We start from the raw sequence: 19,407 nt of genomic DNA on the forward strand, positions 1-19,407 counted from the left end.
CACTTAATCCTAAACCCTTAACATAAAACCCGTTCACCAGTAGCATCCTAAGAGAGAAGAAATAAAGGAAGAAAGAAAAATTCATTCGAGACAAAAGATAATACTAATGTCAGCAAATAGCGTTGCAAGTAAAACAGCAAGGAAAATAGGGATTGCAGTACAGAAAGCAGCAAGCAGAAATAAAGGATGGTGGTACGACCCCCACATGGCTGCAGCCGCAAATGTCATTGCTCAACGACTTCCATTGGTTGATCTCGTTGCTAAGATCAGAGACGCCAGTGTATATTTTTTTACTTTATTCTTCTCTGCAAAATGAAACTTATAATTCAACTTGTTGAGTGGTAACCTTTTAGATTCCCTTGTCATCCGAGTATGAGCTGTTGAGGAATTTTCCTTCTCTTTCTAGACGAATTGTTGCCATGAACAAGATTGATATTGCTGACCCAACTCAAGGTTGGTATTTATTTCTTGTGTCTTGCCCTGCCATTTCCATATGATCATGTCAAAGGGCTCAAGATTTTATGCAAGGATGAATTTATAAAATTTTAGGAGGTGAAAATAGATAATCAATAGAAAATACAAAGAAAATATTTAAATTATATGAGAATTTGATATTTCCTAGGGAATTGTTATCCCACCGGTTCCTTTCGATCCATCCCTAATTGTGTCGAATTTGGTGTCTCCTATTTAAAAAAACACTAAGTCGATCGGAGAATTGAAATAAAACGTGTAGACCCTGTATTTTGACCGGGTCATGTTTGACCCGAAAACAAACCAAAAGCCCAATGGGCAGAAGCCTACGTGAAAGAAAATGGGAACTAGAGTTTCTAAACCCTAGAACCAGCACCCACTTGTTCCCAACCCTTAGATCTGGACCCATTTCAACGGTCTTGATCAAAGCATGTATGTTATCTAGGGTTTCCTTTAACCCTAGTGACAAAGTGCCATCGCCGCCCTCACTTTCCAACACCACCCCTTTCCAGATGCATCACGTGCTCGCGCTCGGTCCCCACATCATGCCATCCGACCACGCCAAGGCAAGATCACAAGAAATTCGGGGCATTAAATACCTCGATTGGCCGACTTTACCATCGCCAAACACGCCGATGAACCCTCTATTTTTCCTGGTCAAGCTCACAAACTATAGAAAGGAAAACAAAAAAGCGAATGTTCATGCCATTATCAGTAACCAAAAGAGAAAAAAGCATTTTCAAGAGCAAAGAGAAATCTTTTTTTATTTCCATGTAATCAGGTATATAACCCGAACGAAAACAGTGTAAAAATAAGAAGAAATGATTAAAAAAAAGGAATACCAAACACAAACAACTCTGTTCTTTAAGGTAACTTTTTACCTTGCATGCCATTTTTTTATTTCATTCAAAATATAGTCACCAAAACAAATAAAAAAAGGCTTTCTTTTTACCTTCGGTTTTGGGTGTGCGCCGTTGGTTGGGGTCATTGGAGAGGCAAAAATGGGTCTTCATTTAGGCGCTTTAGGTGGCCGGAAGTCCAAAGGTGTGGACTTTTTGGTCGTGAGGGTCTCGTCTGTCTCCAAAAGGGTTCGGGTCAAGGTCTTTTTAAAAAAATGGAGTTTTAGGTTTTTGTGTGTTTTGTCAAGCTAGATCGACCACCGATGATAGTGGTTGGAAGGTAAAAGCCATCGAGCCATGACATCATATAAGGGATTGGTGTTTCAGCTGAAGGTTTCTCCTAATGTTTAGGGACGATTTAGGTATTTGGGTTCGATCTAGGCTAGGATAAAAAAAAGGTTTCTAGGGTGTTCGTCGGAGAAAATTCGGCCACTAAGGTATGGTGGATGGTCGGGATATTGGCTTTGAAGGCTTCGGTCGTTAAGAGTGTTGAGGGAGAAGTCGAGAAAGAATAGAATGATATTTTGAGGTTTGGGTTTGGTTTTACCTGAAATAGCCAAAGTGTAGTATATATAAGTCAAAAATCTTACACTTCAAGGAACGACTAAGCGCGAAAACAATACTAAAAAATGACTTGCACACCTATCCCGATGACATACAATGAAATTTTCCAATGATTATTCAAATCACATGTGGTGTCACCAAGGTATGTGGATCCACTCAAACCACCTTCCCTAAGTGGTATAACGAGAATGAAACCTATGAATATCACGCCAATATCTGAGGACACACAATCGAAAAATGTCTTGCCTTCAAAAGGGTGGTCGAAGATTTGATCAAGAGAAATGTCATGTCCTTTAATGACTCAACGGCACCATGCGTTGCTGTAAACCCTCTCCCAAACCATCAAAATCAAGGAGTTAATGCTATCAACGAAGGTCGTATGGTCAAATCAAACATTGAGGAAGAAAAAACACCGTTAAGATTAGTGTATGAACATATGATCGTGAAAGGATTGTTGAGCCCAAAGAAAGGATCAGTGGGTCAGAAATAAAAAAAAACTAATGTGAATACTATTGTGAGAATGGCCATCAGATCCAAGATTACTACGAATTCAAAAATATAATCCAGAAACTGATGGATGAGAATGAAATGCAATTCTTTGAAGAAGAACCAGCAAATAATGAAGAAGATGTTTATGCCTCTGAGGATAATTCATAAAAGATTGATGCAATGATGAAAAAGTTAATTCTTGTTATATCCAAGCCAAGCTACGAGGTGAACAAGGGGAAGGCGGTACCGAAAGTAGTGATAAATACATCGATACCATTTGCCTACAAAGACAACAGAAATGTTCCATAGAGTTACACATGTCAAATCACCACTCCCGAGAACAAGGAAGGTAAAGTTGATGAGGTTGGAGGTTTCACTAAAAGTGGCAGGTGTTATGCTCCTGGCCAAACAAAAAAGGCTAGATTCATTGTAATCAATGAGAATGAAGACAAGATGAATAAACTTGTCAAGATCGAGGAGGCTCAAGAGTTTCTAAAATTCTTGAAGCACATTGAGTATAACATTGTGGAACAACTCCATATAACCCCTACGCGTATTTCAATACTATCTCTTTTTCTACATTCAGAGGTACATCGAAATACGTTGATGAAGGTATTGAATGAAACCTTCGTAGCCAAGGACATACTAGTGGAACACTTAGATAGATTGGGGAGCAATATCAATGCAGACAATTTTATCTATTTTTATGATGACGAGATACCCGAGGATGGAAAGGGTAGATGCAAAGCACTATATATAACCATTCACTGTAAGGGGGTTATTGTATCTGGAGTTTTAATAGACAATGGATCAGTCTTGAATGACATGCCCTGGGCAACCTTGAATTGACTTCATGTAGATACCTCACATATGAAAGTTTGTGGCAATATTGTAGGAGCATTTGATGGCACGGAGAGGAATATCATGGGAAAGATCACAATCCCTTTTCGAGTAGGTCCTGCAATATTCGAGGTAGAATTTGTGGTCATGGACATTCACCCGAGTTATAATTGCCTACTTGGAAGACCATGGATACATTTGGTTGGAACGGTTCCCTCTTCACTACACTAGAAACTTAAATTTATCACCGAAGGGACTTTGACAACCATCAAAGAGGAAGAGGAAATCACAGCCTCTATCACCACTGATATGCCATATGTAGAGGTAAAGGAAGATGCACTCGAGTCGTCCCTCCAGTCCTTGAAGTTCGTCAACGTCACATTTTTCCCTGAAGGAAAGAAATTTTCATCTCCCCAACTCTCAAAGAACACTAAGATACAGCTGAAGAAAACTTTAGCCCGATGAGCTATAGTTGGAAAAGGACTGGGGAAGTAACTACAAGGAATCACTGAGAGATTGAGCCCCATACTTAAGAGGAATTGTTTTGGGATAGGATACAAACCTACCTATCAAGACAGGGTTAAATATGCCCATAAGATCAGGGATAGAAAGAAGGTCAGGGCATATGGCCAGGATGTCTTCGGGGAACCTATCGTCATACTGCCCATTACTCAGACATTCACATCTGGGGGTTTTGTGATGAACACGTTGGAGCTTCCATGGATTGATGAAGAAGCTGCTGAAATTGAGACCCAAATAGAAGATCTTAGCATCAACGCTGTGACAAATGACACAAGTGGAAAATGCTCTCTAGCATCAATTCGTCCATGCCCTCCTGGATAAGTTCTGAACAATTATACTGTTGAGGAGCTCCTTGTATTTTTTAAACAAATCTCAGAGTAATGCATGAAAAAAATTTGTTACTTTGGCCCGAAAGTAATAGGGATCCTTTGTAAGGGTGTACTATTATTAATCCTTATTTTAATGAAATGATGCATTTACTTCATTATTTCCATGGAAACATTTACTTTGTTCTTTATGATAGCCATTAGCCTTCGATAAAAAATAAATATTCTTGTCTCTAGCTCAAACATATTCATCTCCCTTTGCAGGTCTCCATATATCAATTACAAAAATAAAGACATTTCTAAACCAAAAGTTGATTTCAAAAATGATATGTGTCTAGAGGAATATGATGGTTATGAGGATGATGAGGAATACCAGTTAAATCATGAACCTGTCAAATTGATTGAGCAAGAAAATAAGTAGATTTTGCCCCATCAAGAGAAGACTGAGACAATAAATTTGGGGACATATGATGATAAGAAGAAGGTCAAGATTAGTACCTCACTCTCAGTAGAAGTAAGACAGGATCTTATACATCTCCTGCACGAATTCAGAGATGTGTTTGCATGGTCTTATCAAGACAAACCATGTTTGGATAATGACAATGTGGTACACATGCTGCCAATAAAGCCAGAATGTAAACCAATTCAGCAGAAACTTTGGAGGATGAGACCAAATATGTTGCTAAAAATAAAAGATGAGGTGAAGAAACAGTTTGATGTTGCATTCCTGCAAGAATCCAAATACCCCGAGTGGGTAGCAAATATTTTGTCGGTTCTAAAGAATGATAGAAAGGTCTGAATGTGCGTTGACTACCGAGATCTTAATCGTGAAAGTCCTAAAGAAAATTTCCCACTCCCTTACATTGATACATTGGTCGATAACATTGTGGGGCATGTTCTCTTCTCATTTATGGATGGCTTCTAAGGATACAACCAAATCAAAATGAATACGGACGACATGGAAAAAACTATGTTTATGACCATGTGGGGCACATTTTGCTAATAAGTGATGTCTTTTGGGTTAAAGAACGTAGGGGCGACGCATCAACGAGCTATGGTTACTTTATTTCACGATAGGATGCATAAAGAGATAGAAGTGTATGTGGATTATATGATTTCCAAATCACAAACTGAAGAAGAACATGTTTAAATCCTAAAAAAGTTATTCTTGAGATTAAGGAAATATCAGTTGAAACTTAATCCAGCCAAGTGCACTTTTAGAGCCACTTCAGGGAAGTTGCTCAGATTCATAGTTAGTGAGAAAGGGATAGAAATAGATCCTGATAAAGTCAAGGCAATCCTAGAATTACCACCCCTAAAACACAAAAATAAGTGTGGGGATTCTTGGGGAGTTTAAATTATATTGCCAGGTTCATCTCTCAGCTAACGGAAAAATGCGATCTAATCTTCCGTTTATTGAAGAATTAGAATCCAGGAACCTGGGATGATAACTGGCAAGAAGGTTTCGATAAGATCAAACATTATCTATCCAATGCTTTGGTCCTAGTACTGCTAGTCCCTGATAAACCATTAATTTTGTACTTAACCGTTTTTGGAAATTCAATGGGATGTGTTCTAGCACAACATGATGAACATGGAAAGAAAGAACGAGTCATTTAATGTTTAAGTAACAAGTTCACTGACTGTGAGACCTGATATTCTCACATTGAAAAGTTGTGTTGTGTTCTAGTTTGGACTACGAAAAACCTAAGGCAATATTTGTTATACCACACTATGTGGTTAATATCAAGATTAGACCCTTTGAAGTACATGATGGAATCAACGACCTTTAATGGGAGGATGGCAAGATGGCAAATTCTATTATCGAAATTTGACTTGGTATATGTGAGTCAGAAAGTTGTGAAAGGTAGTGTCATTGCATATTTTTTGGCAAATAGGGCACTGGAAGACTATGAACCAATAAAATTCGAATTCCCAAACGAGGACTTGATGGCCATATATAAAATAGAAGAAAAGGAAGCTCAAAAAGAAGAAATATGGAAGATGAATTTTGATGGTGCATCAAATGCTATCGGGCATGGAATTGAGACAGTATTGGTTTCACCTAAAGGAGATCACTATCCTTTCACCATCTGTCTCTCTTTTGAATGTATGAACAACATGGTCGAATATGAAGCTTGTATCATAGGGATCCGAACTGCAATTGAGCACAAAATCAAACTCCTAGAAGTGTTCAGAGATTCTGCCTTAGTTATCTACCAACTTCGTGGAGAATGGATTACTAGAGATTCCAAATTGGTAGAGTACAAGAATCTAGTCATGGATATGATAAAAGGATTTGAGGAGATTACTTTTAGTTATCTCCCAAGAGAAGAAAACCAGATGGCGGATGCCTTATCCACACTGGCTTCAATGTTTAAGGTCAACGACCAGGCTCGAATGATGCTCATCCGAATGACTATAAGAGAAATGACAGCACACTGTTGTAATATTGAGGAAGATGAGGAGGAAGATGGCTTCTCGTGGTATTATGATATTCTTCAATATGTGAAATATCAAACTTACCCTGCTGAAGCTACTGAAAATAACAAACGAACCCTAAGAAGATTGACTATGGGGTACGTTCTTGATGGACATGCTTTGTACAAGAAAGGAAAAGATCAGATATTGCTGAGATGTGTGGACAAAGTCAAAGCCAAGAAAATACTTGAAGAATTCCAAGAAGTCCACAAAGGGATTTGTGAGACACATGCGAATGGTTTCACAATGGCCAAGTAAATTATGAGGTTTAGTTATTACTGGTCAATAATTGAGGGGGATTGCATCAGCATTGCACGTAAATGCCATAAATGCCAAATCCATGGTGATAAAATACATGTTTCTCCCTCACCGCTTCATGTGATGATCATGCCTTAGCCCTTTTCAATGTGGGGCGTAGATTGCATTAGGGCAATCTCACCAAAGGCTTTAAATGGGCATCGTTTCATCCTGGTAGCTATTGAATACTTCACCAAATGGGTTGAAGCTACCTCATATGCCAGTATCACAAAAGGAGTAGTGTGCATATTTCTAAGAAGTGAAATTATCTGTAGATATGGAACCCCAGAACAAATCATTATAGATAATGTTCTAAATTTGAACAACGACATTATGAAGAAAATTTGTGCGAAATTTAAGATAAAGCATCACAATTCAGCTCCTTATCGCCCAAAAATGAATGGTGTAGTAGAAGCAACAAACAAAAATATCAAAAAGATTGTTTCCAGAATTACCAAAACATATAGGGACTGGCATGAAAAACTACCTTTCACTCTGCTAGCTTACCGCACATCAGTCCGAACATCGACTGGGGCAACACCATTTTCACTTGTCCACAGGATGGAAGCAGTTTTACCAGTTGAAGTGGAAATCCCTTCTCTGAGAGTAATGATAGAGCTGAAATTAGAAGAGATTGAATGGGTTCATAACAGATTCGATCAGTTGAATTTAATCGAGGAGAAAAGATTAAGAGCTATTTATCATGGCCAAATGTATCAGAAGAGGATGATACGAGCTCACGATAAGAAAGTTAGACCCCGAGAATTTCATGAAGGAGATCTGGTGCTGAAAAAGATATTACCCATGCAAAAAGACTTTCGAGGGAAGTGGATGCCAAATTGGGAAGGCCCCTATGTCGTAAAAAAGGAATTTTCGGGAGGAGCTTTGATTTTGACTGAAATGGATGGAGATGAGTTGTCTATTCCTGTAAATTCTGATTCAGTCAAAAGATACTACACTTGAAAAGAAGAAATTGGAAAGGGGGATCAAGATGAAAACCCAAAATAGACGTCTTGAAGCCAAAGGAATAATTCGAGTTGAAAATCCGTAAATGTTGGCTCAAATATTTGGGATTAGGCTCGTAACATTAGCAGTTAAGGAGAGGTTCTCATAGACATCCTTAGTACGATCTGAATCCTTTAAACACATGTCAACTTTCAAGAGAGACTTGGGACAAAACGATAGAAGAACTAATGCACTTGATATCAGGGGTACCTAGTCCTTGTTCTTTTTCTAATGATTGCCTTTCATTCGTTAAAAGAAATATTCATCCAAAAATTGTACTTTTGACCACTCTTTAATGAAATCAATTGGATGATTTTTGTTACCTTACTTGGATAAGCATCATACATATAAAATTTTTATTAATAATGGTATTATATATAAAAAAAAGATTATTATGCCTTACTCAAAGATGAGTTTGAGGGTACGGGAATTTTAAAACAGGTGTCCACCAGGAAACTTATGAGAGCATAATAGCTCTAATCAATTGGAGCATCAGAAAAGCAGTTTACGTAAGTAAAAGAGATCAGTCAAAAGAGCTATCTTATTTGGGCTTCACCCTCCCAAGAAAAATCAAAAGAGATCCTAAATCAGAGTTTGTACCAGATGTAACCTTAGCCATTCAATTTGACCTTTTGTAAATTAAGGGGGTTGGTAATGCGATCACATTTGGAATCCCAAACAACAACAATAGAAAACCTTGACGGTTTTAATCAAGGGTAGACCACTGGAAGCAGATGAAAATTCGTGATTCGAAACATGATGCACCTAATTACATTGAACAATCATACATTACATTCACATTAGATCATCTTTAGGACATGTTGCATATGACATGCATGGTATTTGATTTTTTGAACAGAATCAGTTAAAGTTAGTTTTGACCCGATCTCCTCAACACAAAGGAGAAGTTACAATCAGACTTCCTCAATGTGAAGGAACAGTGTAGTCTCTAAATTATCTCTTGATTGACCCGATATCCTCAACACGAAGGAACAACGTCATCTTCAACAAATAATTTACCTGAAAACGACCAGATCTCTTCAACACGGATAAGCAGTGTTGTCTTCAACATCAAATTATCTCCGGGTTGACTCGATCTCCTCAACGCAAAGGAGTAGTGTCATCCTCAGACAATTAGACTTACTCAACGCGAAGGAACAATGTTGTCTCCAAAGTATCTCCTGATTGACCCAATTTTCTCAACACGAATGAACAACGTCATCTTCAACAAATAGTTTACCTGAAAACGACCAGATCTCTTCAAGACGGATGAGCAATATCGTCTTCAACATCAAATTATCTCCAGGTTGACCCGATCTCCTCAACACAAAAGAGCTGTGTTATTCTCAGACAATCAGACTTCCTCAACGCGAAGGAACAGTGTTTTCTCCAAATTATCTCCTGATTGACCCGACTTCCTCAATGAGAAGGAACATCGTCATCTTCAACAAACAATTTATCTAAAAACGACCAGATCTCTTCAACACAGATGAGCAGAGTCGTCTTTAATATCAAATTATCTCCAGATTGACCCGATCTCCTCAACGCGAAGGAGCACTGTCATTCTCCGACAATCAAACTTCCTCAATGCGAAGGAATCGTGTTGTCTCCAAATTGACCCAATTTCCTCAACGAGAAGGAACATCGTCATCTTCAACAAACGATTGAAAGTGACAAAATCTCTTCAACACGGATGAGCAGTGTCGTCTTTAACACTAAATTTTCCAGATTGATTCGATCTCCTCAAAATCAAAATAATCAGAGAGGTCGGACAAAATCTGGGTCTTTGATATTTGTCATATTCTTGTTATACGAAAATGGACAAAGAGGGGTAGCTGTAGACCCTGTATTTTAAACGAGTCATGTTTGACCCGAAAACAAACCAAAAGTCCAATGGGAAGAAGACAACGTGAAAGAAAAGGGGAACTAGGGTTTCTAAACCCTAGAACCAGCACTGTCGCCTGTTCCCAAGCCTCAAAACTATACCCATTTCAACGGTTCATATCAAAGCAGGTAAGTTATCTAGGGTTTCCTTTAACCCTAATGACCAAGTGTCACCACTGCCCTCGTTTTCCAACACGTACCCCTTTCAAGATGCATCATACACTCGTGCTCGATCCCCACGTCACGCCGTCCTGCCACACCAAGGCAAGATCACAAGAAATCCAGTGCATTAAATGCCTCGACCGGTCGACTTTACCAGCACCAAACACGCCGGTGAACCCTTTGATTTGCCTGATCAAGCTCATAAACCAAAAAAATGAAAACAACAAAGCAAATGTTCAGTCCATTATCAATAACCAAAAGAGAAAAAAAAATAGTTTCAAGAGCAAAAAGAAATCTTTTTTACTTCCATGTAATCGGGTATATAACCCGAACGAAAACAATGTAAAAATAAGAAAAAAATATTTAAAAAAAAAGGAATACCAAACACAAGCAACTATGTTTTTTAAGGTATATTTTTACCTTGCATGCCATTTTTTTATTTCATTCGAAATATAGTCGCCAAAACAAAGAAAAATAAAGCTTTTTTTTTACCTTCGGTTTTGGGTGTGCGTCGTCAGTCGGGGTCATCGGAGAGGCTAAAAGGGGTTTTCTTTTAAGCGCTTTAGGTGGCTGAAAGTCCAAAGGTGGGGACTTTTCAGCTTTGAGGGTCTCGTTTGTCTCCAAAAGGGTTCGGGTCAAGATCTTTTAAAAAATGGAGCTTTAGGTTTTTGTGTGTTTGGTCTAACTAGATCGGCCACCAATGATGGTGGCCAGAAGGTAAAAGCCACCGAGCCATGGCGGCACATAAGGGGTTGGTGTTTCAGCCAAAGGTTTCTTCTAATGTTTAGGGAGGATTTAGGTCTTTGGGTTCGATCTACGCTAGGATAAAAAAAGGTTTCTAGGGTGTTCGTTGAAGAAAATCCGGCCAACAAGGTATGGTGGTCGGCGAGTATATTGGGTTTGATGGCTTCGACAGTTGAGAGTATTGAGGGAGAAGTTGAGAGAGAATAGAATGATATTTTGAGTCTAGGGTTTGGTTTTACCCGAAATAGCCAAAGTGTAGTATATATAAGTCGAAAAATGGGTAAATTATGTTAAGGCCCTCTCAATTTCTATCGTGTTTTACATTATGGCTACCAAACTTTCACGTAAAATCACGATTAAACTCTTTAACATTTAGCGCGTTTTTATAAAATGGTAACTAAATATCTATGAAAAATTTCGTTAAACCTCCTAATATGTTTCGTGTTTTACATTCCAATCCCTAAAGCTCTATATTTGATATATTTCATTTTGGGCACTTCAATTTCATTATTTTTAATTTAGTAACTAGTATGTTATATTTCATGTTCTATTTATTTTTGATTTGGGCATTTTACTTTCTGTTATTTTATTTTAACCACTGACTTATTAATACTCTAACATTTATTTTATTTGAACTAACATACTAACTTTTATTTATTTGTTCTTATTATCGTACTATTTTTTCATTTTTACTATTATTACTAACTTACTAACCCGCTAACTTTTATATTTATGCCATTTACTTCTGTTTTTTTTAGTACATTAAATTACAGTCCTTAGTTTTTTTACCCTTTAACTTTCCAACATTTTATTTCAGTCCTCTTTTATTTCCAGCACTTAGTTTTCAGTATTTGCATTTAGGCATCTTAACTTATTATTTCATTTTATTTTAGTCATTGATCTTGCTTGTGATATATTTATATTTATGTTTTATTCTTATTTATTTACACTCTTATTTGTATGGTATTTTTCATCTTGGTGGTTGGTTTAGAAAGTTTGTATGTTGGTCATTTATTTATGTGTATATTTAAACCTTATTTTTATATAAATCATCATTGTTTTTTAATATGTGTAAATAAGAAAATTTTATTGTGAGGAAAATCTATGGAGATATCTCCCAACTACAAGGGAATGTATCTTTTCGAGGATTTTTCGCACAAGAGTTTTGTTTTGCGTTCGACAGTTTCCTTTGCTTTACTTTTTTTATTTTGATCATTATTCACCTCTTTTCGTTTTATTTTGTTTTACTTTATTGCGGTATGAGAAAAATGGGAAGCATATCTTTTTGTGAGGGGAATCTATGAGAAAGTCTCCTAACTATAAAAGAAGTGCATTCCCGAGGATTGTTCGCACAAAAAGAAATTCTTTTATTTGAATATTCCAAAATTTTAACATAATGCTATTCTTTTTTAAACTATAACACCTATAAAATTTAGGAAACATCGTTTTGTGAGGGGAATCCATGAAAAAGTCTTCTAACTATAAAGGAAGTGCATTTTCAAGAATTGTTTGTATAAAATGATGTGATTTCTCATATAAAAAATAATTATAATTTTTGGGGTTAAATATATAGTTTTATTCTATAAAAATATATTTTGGGCTCTTTAATCTTTTGACCCGTTACATTTATTATTTTAGTTGTTTTTGAAAATTGACACTTTTTAAATAAATTCGAATAAATAGAAGAACCGTAATTTAAATATGTTTTCAAGTTTGTAATTCCCAATATTTAAACATCGTATAATCGTTTAGGTACCAAAATTTGGGCATTGTGGGGGTGCTCACTCTTCCCCACACGTAATCGACTCTCGAACTCTTAAAATGATTTTTTTGGTAAAACGCAAATCATTTTTTATCTTTTAAGGTTTCCGACCTACCTAACTTAAAGGTTGGTGGCGACTCTAAAATCAAATTGTTTCAACCTTATATTTCATCGCCTTCCCCAAATCAAAATTTTCAAGTCTAACGGATCCCGAGGGAGAGGTTATGACAAAACGCACTTTATAGATGTGCCATAATCTTAGCATATTGTCGTATACTGATATTTTGTTCCATCTTTTAGGGATGGATGAGATAGCAGCAAAACTGCATTCCTTATGGAGTCCATTCCCATAACAAGGACAGTGTGAAAGGGGTATTTTATCTCGCTTATCTAACCACTAGAATTCTCCTACATTCAGTGTTAACCCTATGTCTTTATTTTTCTCTTTGACGGAACCTTTTTCCTTGTTTAAGATATTTATACATACCTGCCAATTGGTAAACAATTCATTTCTCACAGCTGCTCAATTTTATACAAGCTCAAGTCAGGGGACTATGCAAAGCTAATTCTAGCGAGACAATAGCAATAATGCTGGTAGGGATTCCTAATGTTGGTAAATCAGCACTAGCTAATTCTTTGCATCAGATTGGGAGGATTAGTGCTGCAGGTGCTTTGATCCTTCTCAAATCTTCTTGTTTAATTTTCTCTTGTTCCTCTCCTGCTTAATAAACCTTCAAATGAAATCTAAACTATCCCATGTTCCTTCTATTTAGAAAAAGGAAAGTTGAAGCATGCAACTGTGAGTCCTCAGCTTGGAGAGACAAAAGACATCAGCAGCTTGAAGGTATATATTCCACCATGCTGTAATGGGTATTTTTTACTTAATTTAGATTCCATTTTTTTCCAACACCATGGAGTTTTTCATGCTCAATTCTTTTCTTCAGATTGGTAGCCATCCCAATATCTATTTATTGGATACTCCTGGTATTTTGCCTCGTATCATTCATGATGCCGAACTTTGCTCCAGACTAGCATTGACAGGTGGTCTCTTTTTCTTAATTTAGATTCCATTTTCTCCAATATCATGGAATGTTTGATGCTTCTTTTCTTCAGTTTGGTAGCCATCCCCTTATTTTTCTCTTTCAAGGGAATAAGTTAATTGTAATAGTTCAACTATATGAGGCTCAAGTACTTCCTGTATTAAATCCCCATTTTCCCTTTTGCAAGTGCAGGGGTAATTAGAGACGGTTTGATTGAGCAAAAAGAACTTGCTCAACATTTTTTGGCCATTCTTAAGTGATCAATATAAGAAATAAGCAAAATTTTCAACTAATCAGAATAGGCTAGACCGCAAAGAAGAGGCCTTAATTAGCTCTAAACTGGAGGTGAGACACAAAAAAGCAGTATCTGATGGATCACACTCAGGTATGCGCTTGTCTTCGGCCTTGATTTTTGTCCCTAAGACCTGTAAGTCCTGGTCAAGAAGAGAGACCTTATTGTTTGTGTATGAAGAAAATGACTTTATGCTTGACTTGTCGATGCAGGATCTGGTAGTGCATGATGTTCGTGGGGCTATCTTTGATACCATTTCATCTTTTGATGGCAATCCAGAGCTCGAGGACGACATGATAAAGCTTTTCGAGACACAATCGGTAGCGTTGAGGGTGGCTTTCCGTGTCCCAGAAGACGTAGGTGAAAATGTTTGCAATAAAGTCGGTGTTAAGTTGCTAGATTTGTATCGCACCGGGAGCTTTGGCATTATAGTCTTGATCCCCTGCCTGTATCTACTCCATGATCCTTTTCAAACCATACCTACCATTATAAATAGGGGTGTAAATTAACCGAGCTTGAACGAACATAATTGTATTCTTGTTTGTTTGTTTATTTTTTAAGGTGTTCATGTTTGGTTCGTGTTTTTTTTTTAATATTGTGTTCGCTATTTATTTTTGAAGGTGTTCGTGTTCATTTGTTTAATATTTGCGAACGTGTTATTTTAATGTTCACTAACATATTCATTTAGTGTTCGCGGACATATTCGATTAGAATAAAAGGGAAAAGAGATTAACAAGAAAATGTTGTGTTATAATAGGGGAAATGATAACCTTCTTAGGATTCATAGTTTAAAACTCCAAATTTCATTATATATTCAATTTGGTATATACATTCATTAATATTTAAAAACAAAAGGGTAACTTTTGCCCGTATAGTAGACTTAATTTATTACTTTCGTCCCTGTCATATTTTTCGCGTTAATTTAACCTTTAAAGTTGCTCAATTGCATCATTTTATAACCCTACTCGTAACTTAAAACTTTAAATTATAATCCCTAAACCCTAAATCATAACCTTATTACCTCTAAACACTAACTTAGGATTTATAATTTAGGGTTTTAAGTTAGAGAAATAATATAGAATGATGCAATTAAACTCTGAAGCCAAATTGATACGAAAATAGGAGTTAAAATGATAAATTTGGTTTATTACAACAAATGTGACATTTAAGTCATATTTAAAATATAAAAAATAAATGAACTAACAAACGAACTTGTTCGTGAACATAAACAAACCGAATACACATCTGTTTGTTTTCGTTTGTTTGTTTATTGAATGAACATAAAAATTTTGTTCATACTCGTTCATTTAGGTTAATAAATGAATGGTTTACAAACATTTCACTGAGTTCGTTAACACCCCTAAATATAAATAGAGCAAACTTGAAGCAAAAACAATTCCAACTCAGATAGACATTCAAACTTAAATTGCTTTAATTTTAAGCTCTCAACAATTAAATTTCAAAATGATTAAACAACAAATAATCCAAGTGCTAAGAATGAAAAATATATTAAACAATTAAATTTCAAAATGATTAAACAGCAAATAATCCAAGTACTAAACATGAAAAATATATTAAACGGAGAAGAACTGAATGACTCGATGCAAACACAATTCAACCTACCCAATTGCAACAAAGTCCAAGAAGTTTAGCCTAATACATAAATGCAACTTCAAAGAAGAAGACAACTATTCATGGCATGCTAATGTAGTTAGTCCATGGAGATTGTTATTCAAAGTAGCTGGAAATTACCTAATGCGACCATGAAAGCTGTACACCGTTATACATACATACATAAAGGTAAATTCTCGCCCTATAAGATTGCCTTGCATGAAACCTTATTATGCCCGACTCCTTTGCACCGAGTGCAACAAACGGATCTTCTGATAATTCCCTGGCTTTTGTTCCGTTTAAATTTCTTCTGCTGTTGGCCTAATGGCTGTGCGATTGGAGGCAATATCTGCTCATCATCATCATCTTCATAATCTTCATCTCCACCGGGGTAAACAATGGCCAAAGCAGGATTTATGCTACCAGAATATGTCGATCGGAAGCTATCTGCTGTGAAGTACCTTGAACAATAATCATACACATTCCTACCTGTGCAGTTAAAGACAGCAATCGCATGATGGCAAGGAAGCCCAGTTGGTTTCCACATAGCACAACTGCAGTGTTGTTTAACAATATCCACGACATTAATGGAACTATCATGAACTTCGAATAGGGTGTCGGATGAGAATAATACTTTCAGACCACGTGCTTTTGCAAATTCTTCTTGTAATGTTTCCTGCTTCGATGGCGTAAGTTTCGTAGTCCAGTTACTTGATTCCATTCGACGACTTTCCATTAATTCCATGATTTTACATCTCAGTACTTCCATCTTCTGCATAATGGGTCGTTCTCGTGCTTCCTCTATCCAGTTAGCATATGACTCTGCAATGTTGAGTGTTACGTGATTATAAAGCTCACCCTTGAAAAATGTATTCGCCCAGTATTCAGGCTCACTTTGCATGATCCAATCATAAGCACTTGAAGAAACTCGTTTAATTTGCTCGGTGTACATCCTAAAACCACCAAGTCGGGCTGCTTTTGCCGCAGCCAAGAAACATCCAGGCAATGAAGCTCTCCCTTCTCCATGGAATGGCCCCTTCAAGTTTTGAATGAAGCTGTCCATCAAGTAGTATATCGAGTAACCATGGTGAGCATTCTCAAATATTTCAAGCACATGCTTCATTAATCCTTTATCTCTATCAGTGACAAAGGTTAGAGGACGAGAAGTCGACACTTGAGATCTCAACTGCTGCAAAAACCAATGCCAACTGTCTTCATTTTCAATGTCTACAACAGCAAATGCAACAGGGAAAATCCCATCATCACCATCCAGTCCAGTGGCCGTGAGCAGAGTTTCATGGTATTTTGATTTCAATGGGATGGCCTCGAGGAAAAGCAGTGGACGACAACCACTTTGGAAACAATAAACTGTAGCATGAAAGGATATAAAAAGACACTGAAATCGCCTATCATCTCCAATGAGAAGCCGTGTAAAACTACCAGGATTTGCCTCCTCTATCTTCTCACAGTACCAAGGCAACTGACCATATGCCTCTTTGTATGAACCCTGAAGTTGCTGCCGAGCATCTTCAACTCCACGCCATACTTGCGCATAGTTCAGCTCAAGCCCAAAATCACGAAGAATGTCTTTGGCAATTTCTTTTGGTTTGTGGTGTGGGTTATCTCTTAACCTATCCTTAATAATATTCACCAACCAATTTTTTTTAGCTGGAGTACCAGTCTTTCGAGATTCACCATCACAAGTATGTGCTTCGTCCATCCTTTTAACCCTAAACACACCATCGGACGGGACCCAAGATGCATGAAGCTTCCAAGGACAGCCTTCTACTGCACATACGGCATAAGCACGATTAGTGTCATTCTTTCTTAACCTATAACCAAAGCGATGTGCAATGGCATATTTCTGTAGAGCATCACGGAATTCAGCCACACTTCCGAAGTCCTGGCCTTCACCAGTAATACCATTTTTCCAAAATTCAACCAGTTCATCCGGTGAAGCATCACTAGGAGGAGCAGGAGCCAGGCTCATGTTATCAGCTACCGCAACAATATTGTGTTTCCTGGCAACCTTTTTCCGGGATATAGATTTTCTGGTCTCCTCAAGATCGTTGTCAATGCTCACAATGCTAAGACCATTTGCACCACTTCTCCACGAGGCAGTGCGCCTTCGTTTCTTGACGGTATCAGCAGGAGAAGCACTCATATCAATTGTATCTGTGTCAGTTGCATCAGCAACACTGACCTCAAAAAGACCATCAACAATGTTACGGCCAGCAGTACGTTTAGCAGCTTTAGTGGGGCTTCGGAGTGTTGCATTGACACCTGCAACAGAATCAGAGGGGGTTGCTATACCGACAGTAACATCCTTCAGGCCAACAGCAGAGCGAGTAACTTTGGAAGTAGCAGGACCCGCCGCAGAGGCAGCACCCTTTTTCGCACCAGTTTTCCTGCAAGTGATGACTGATCTTAATGAAACTGTTGATTTTACAATTTCCGCAATATGCACAAATACTGAGGCAAACCCAAACTCATCAAAGAACATGTTTTTTCAGCAAATTCTCATTTTCTCTTGCTGATGCAATGATAATGCATGACCTTATAATTTAAGGTGACAAAAGAAAATAACAGTGACAGCAAAAAAAATCTAGAAGATGCTGGTAACTGCAGGTAGAAAGCAATTACCTCTTAGCTTGCGTGCCAAGATTCGCAGGAACAAAGCCTTTTGTCCCTGTAAGGAAAATATCTGCGGTCACCGAGTCCTCATGAAAGTCATACATCCTTTTTAGGTCTTTGTCATTGGACAAAGTAATTAGAGTTCTCCTGTTTCCAGGGAGAAAATACTTCATAGTCAAAGATTTATATTCCAAGTTACTTTTTTCGGCTAATTTGTACTTGAGATCGTCGAATGCTGTCTCAAGACTGATATCTAAGGCATGTGCCTCTCCTCCAGAATATGACAAGGATCCATCATCCTTCGGCACAAATTCACCGCCATGCTGGCAAATCAAGATCAGCTTCCCCCGCACCATTCCAAATCGCTTCTTAACTTATACAAACAAGTTTACAAATAGATTACATAAACTCATAAAATAAATTACAAGTTTTTAGCTGTTACACTTGCTTTACCAAACCAAATTTTAAAATCATTACAAACTATACATAGCCTACAACCATCATTACATCAATACTATGCGCAAGGCAAGCTATGGGGTTGGTAGAAATCCAGCATAAAAGGAAATTGACATGGTCCTTTAACCATACAACAGTCAAACATGAGCTAGCAATTTAGACCAAAATGCTAAGTCTTTATTAACTTAACTAAAGTGAAAGACACAGATTTTCATTGCCGAATCACCATCTCATTCTTCAAAGGCAAACTTACAGTCAGTACTATGTAGTCGAGCTAGTTAAGCCTCAAACAACATAACCGCAACGTTGTCTTAAGACATCAAACCAAGACAACCCACATAATGATTTACCATTGCAAGAAAAAGATACACAATTGACAAATTTATATATATATATAATTTATACTACTAAAACCTTCAAATTTACAAGTAACATCAGGTCACTAACAAGTATTTTTTTAAAAACAAGTGCTCATATCAACCCAAAGCTTATTTCAAGATGAAAAAGGCTTTAAAAACCAAATGGATCAACATATTCCATTGCTAGGGAGCTCAATTTTCTTCTTCTAAAAACCAAACAAAGGGTCATGATAATCAGATCAGCAAAAACCCACCACGAAGCATAACTTTTCAACGGAAACCCAACGATCTAAACAGGAAACTAAATCAGATTTTCGACTCAAAATCAAGGATTCCCAACACATGCAAAAGAATTAGAACAATCAAACAAAAATACAGCATTCAAACCCAAAAAGAAAACCAAGAAAAGAAGAATTAAAAGGAGGAAAATTGAATGATAAAGTGTAGAGAGAGGGAGTGAAAGGGGAAGAATTTACCAGAGAGGCAAAGTCAGGGGCTTGGAGATGGAGAAGAAGAAACCCTAAAGTTTTTTTTTGGGGGTGTTTTTTGAGAAATTAGGAAAAAGAAGA

General features: G+C 37.2%; 1 protein-coding gene and 1 pseudogene across 2 annotated transcripts; one reads left to right on the forward strand and one right to left on the reverse strand.

Annotated features, from left to right (window-relative positions):
• Positions 1 to 99: 99 nt before the first annotated feature.
• On the forward strand, positions 100 to 14,287 carry LOC120197368 (annotated as a pseudogene).
• A 1,166-nt stretch (positions 14,288 to 15,453) lies between these two features.
• LOC120197704 lies at positions 15,454 to 19,407 on the reverse strand. 2 transcript variants are annotated; one of them, XM_039199125.1, is made up of 3 exons: positions 19,315 to 19,407; positions 18,033 to 18,391; positions 15,454 to 17,797 (listed from the first exon to the last, which is right to left on the reverse strand). In XM_039199125.1, the coding sequence occupies exons 2-3, from the start codon at positions 18,377 to 18,379 to the stop codon at positions 15,592 to 15,594; spliced, it is 2,553 nt and encodes an 850-aa protein (XP_039055056.1). In that variant the 5' UTR covers positions 18,380 to 18,391; positions 19,315 to 19,407; the 3' UTR covers positions 15,454 to 15,591. The 2 variants fall into 2 exon arrangements, with proteins under 2 accessions (XP_039055056.1, XP_039055055.1); XM_039199124.1 differs by having other exon boundaries at positions 18,033 to 18,396.

Source organism: Hibiscus syriacus, unplaced genomic scaffold (assembly GCF_006381635.1).
Source record: "Hibiscus syriacus cultivar Baekdansim isolate YM2019G1 unplaced genomic scaffold, ASM638163v2 tig00117048_pilon, whole genome shotgun sequence".
Taxonomy (NCBI): domain Eukaryota; kingdom Viridiplantae; phylum Streptophyta; class Magnoliopsida; order Malvales; family Malvaceae; genus Hibiscus; species Hibiscus syriacus.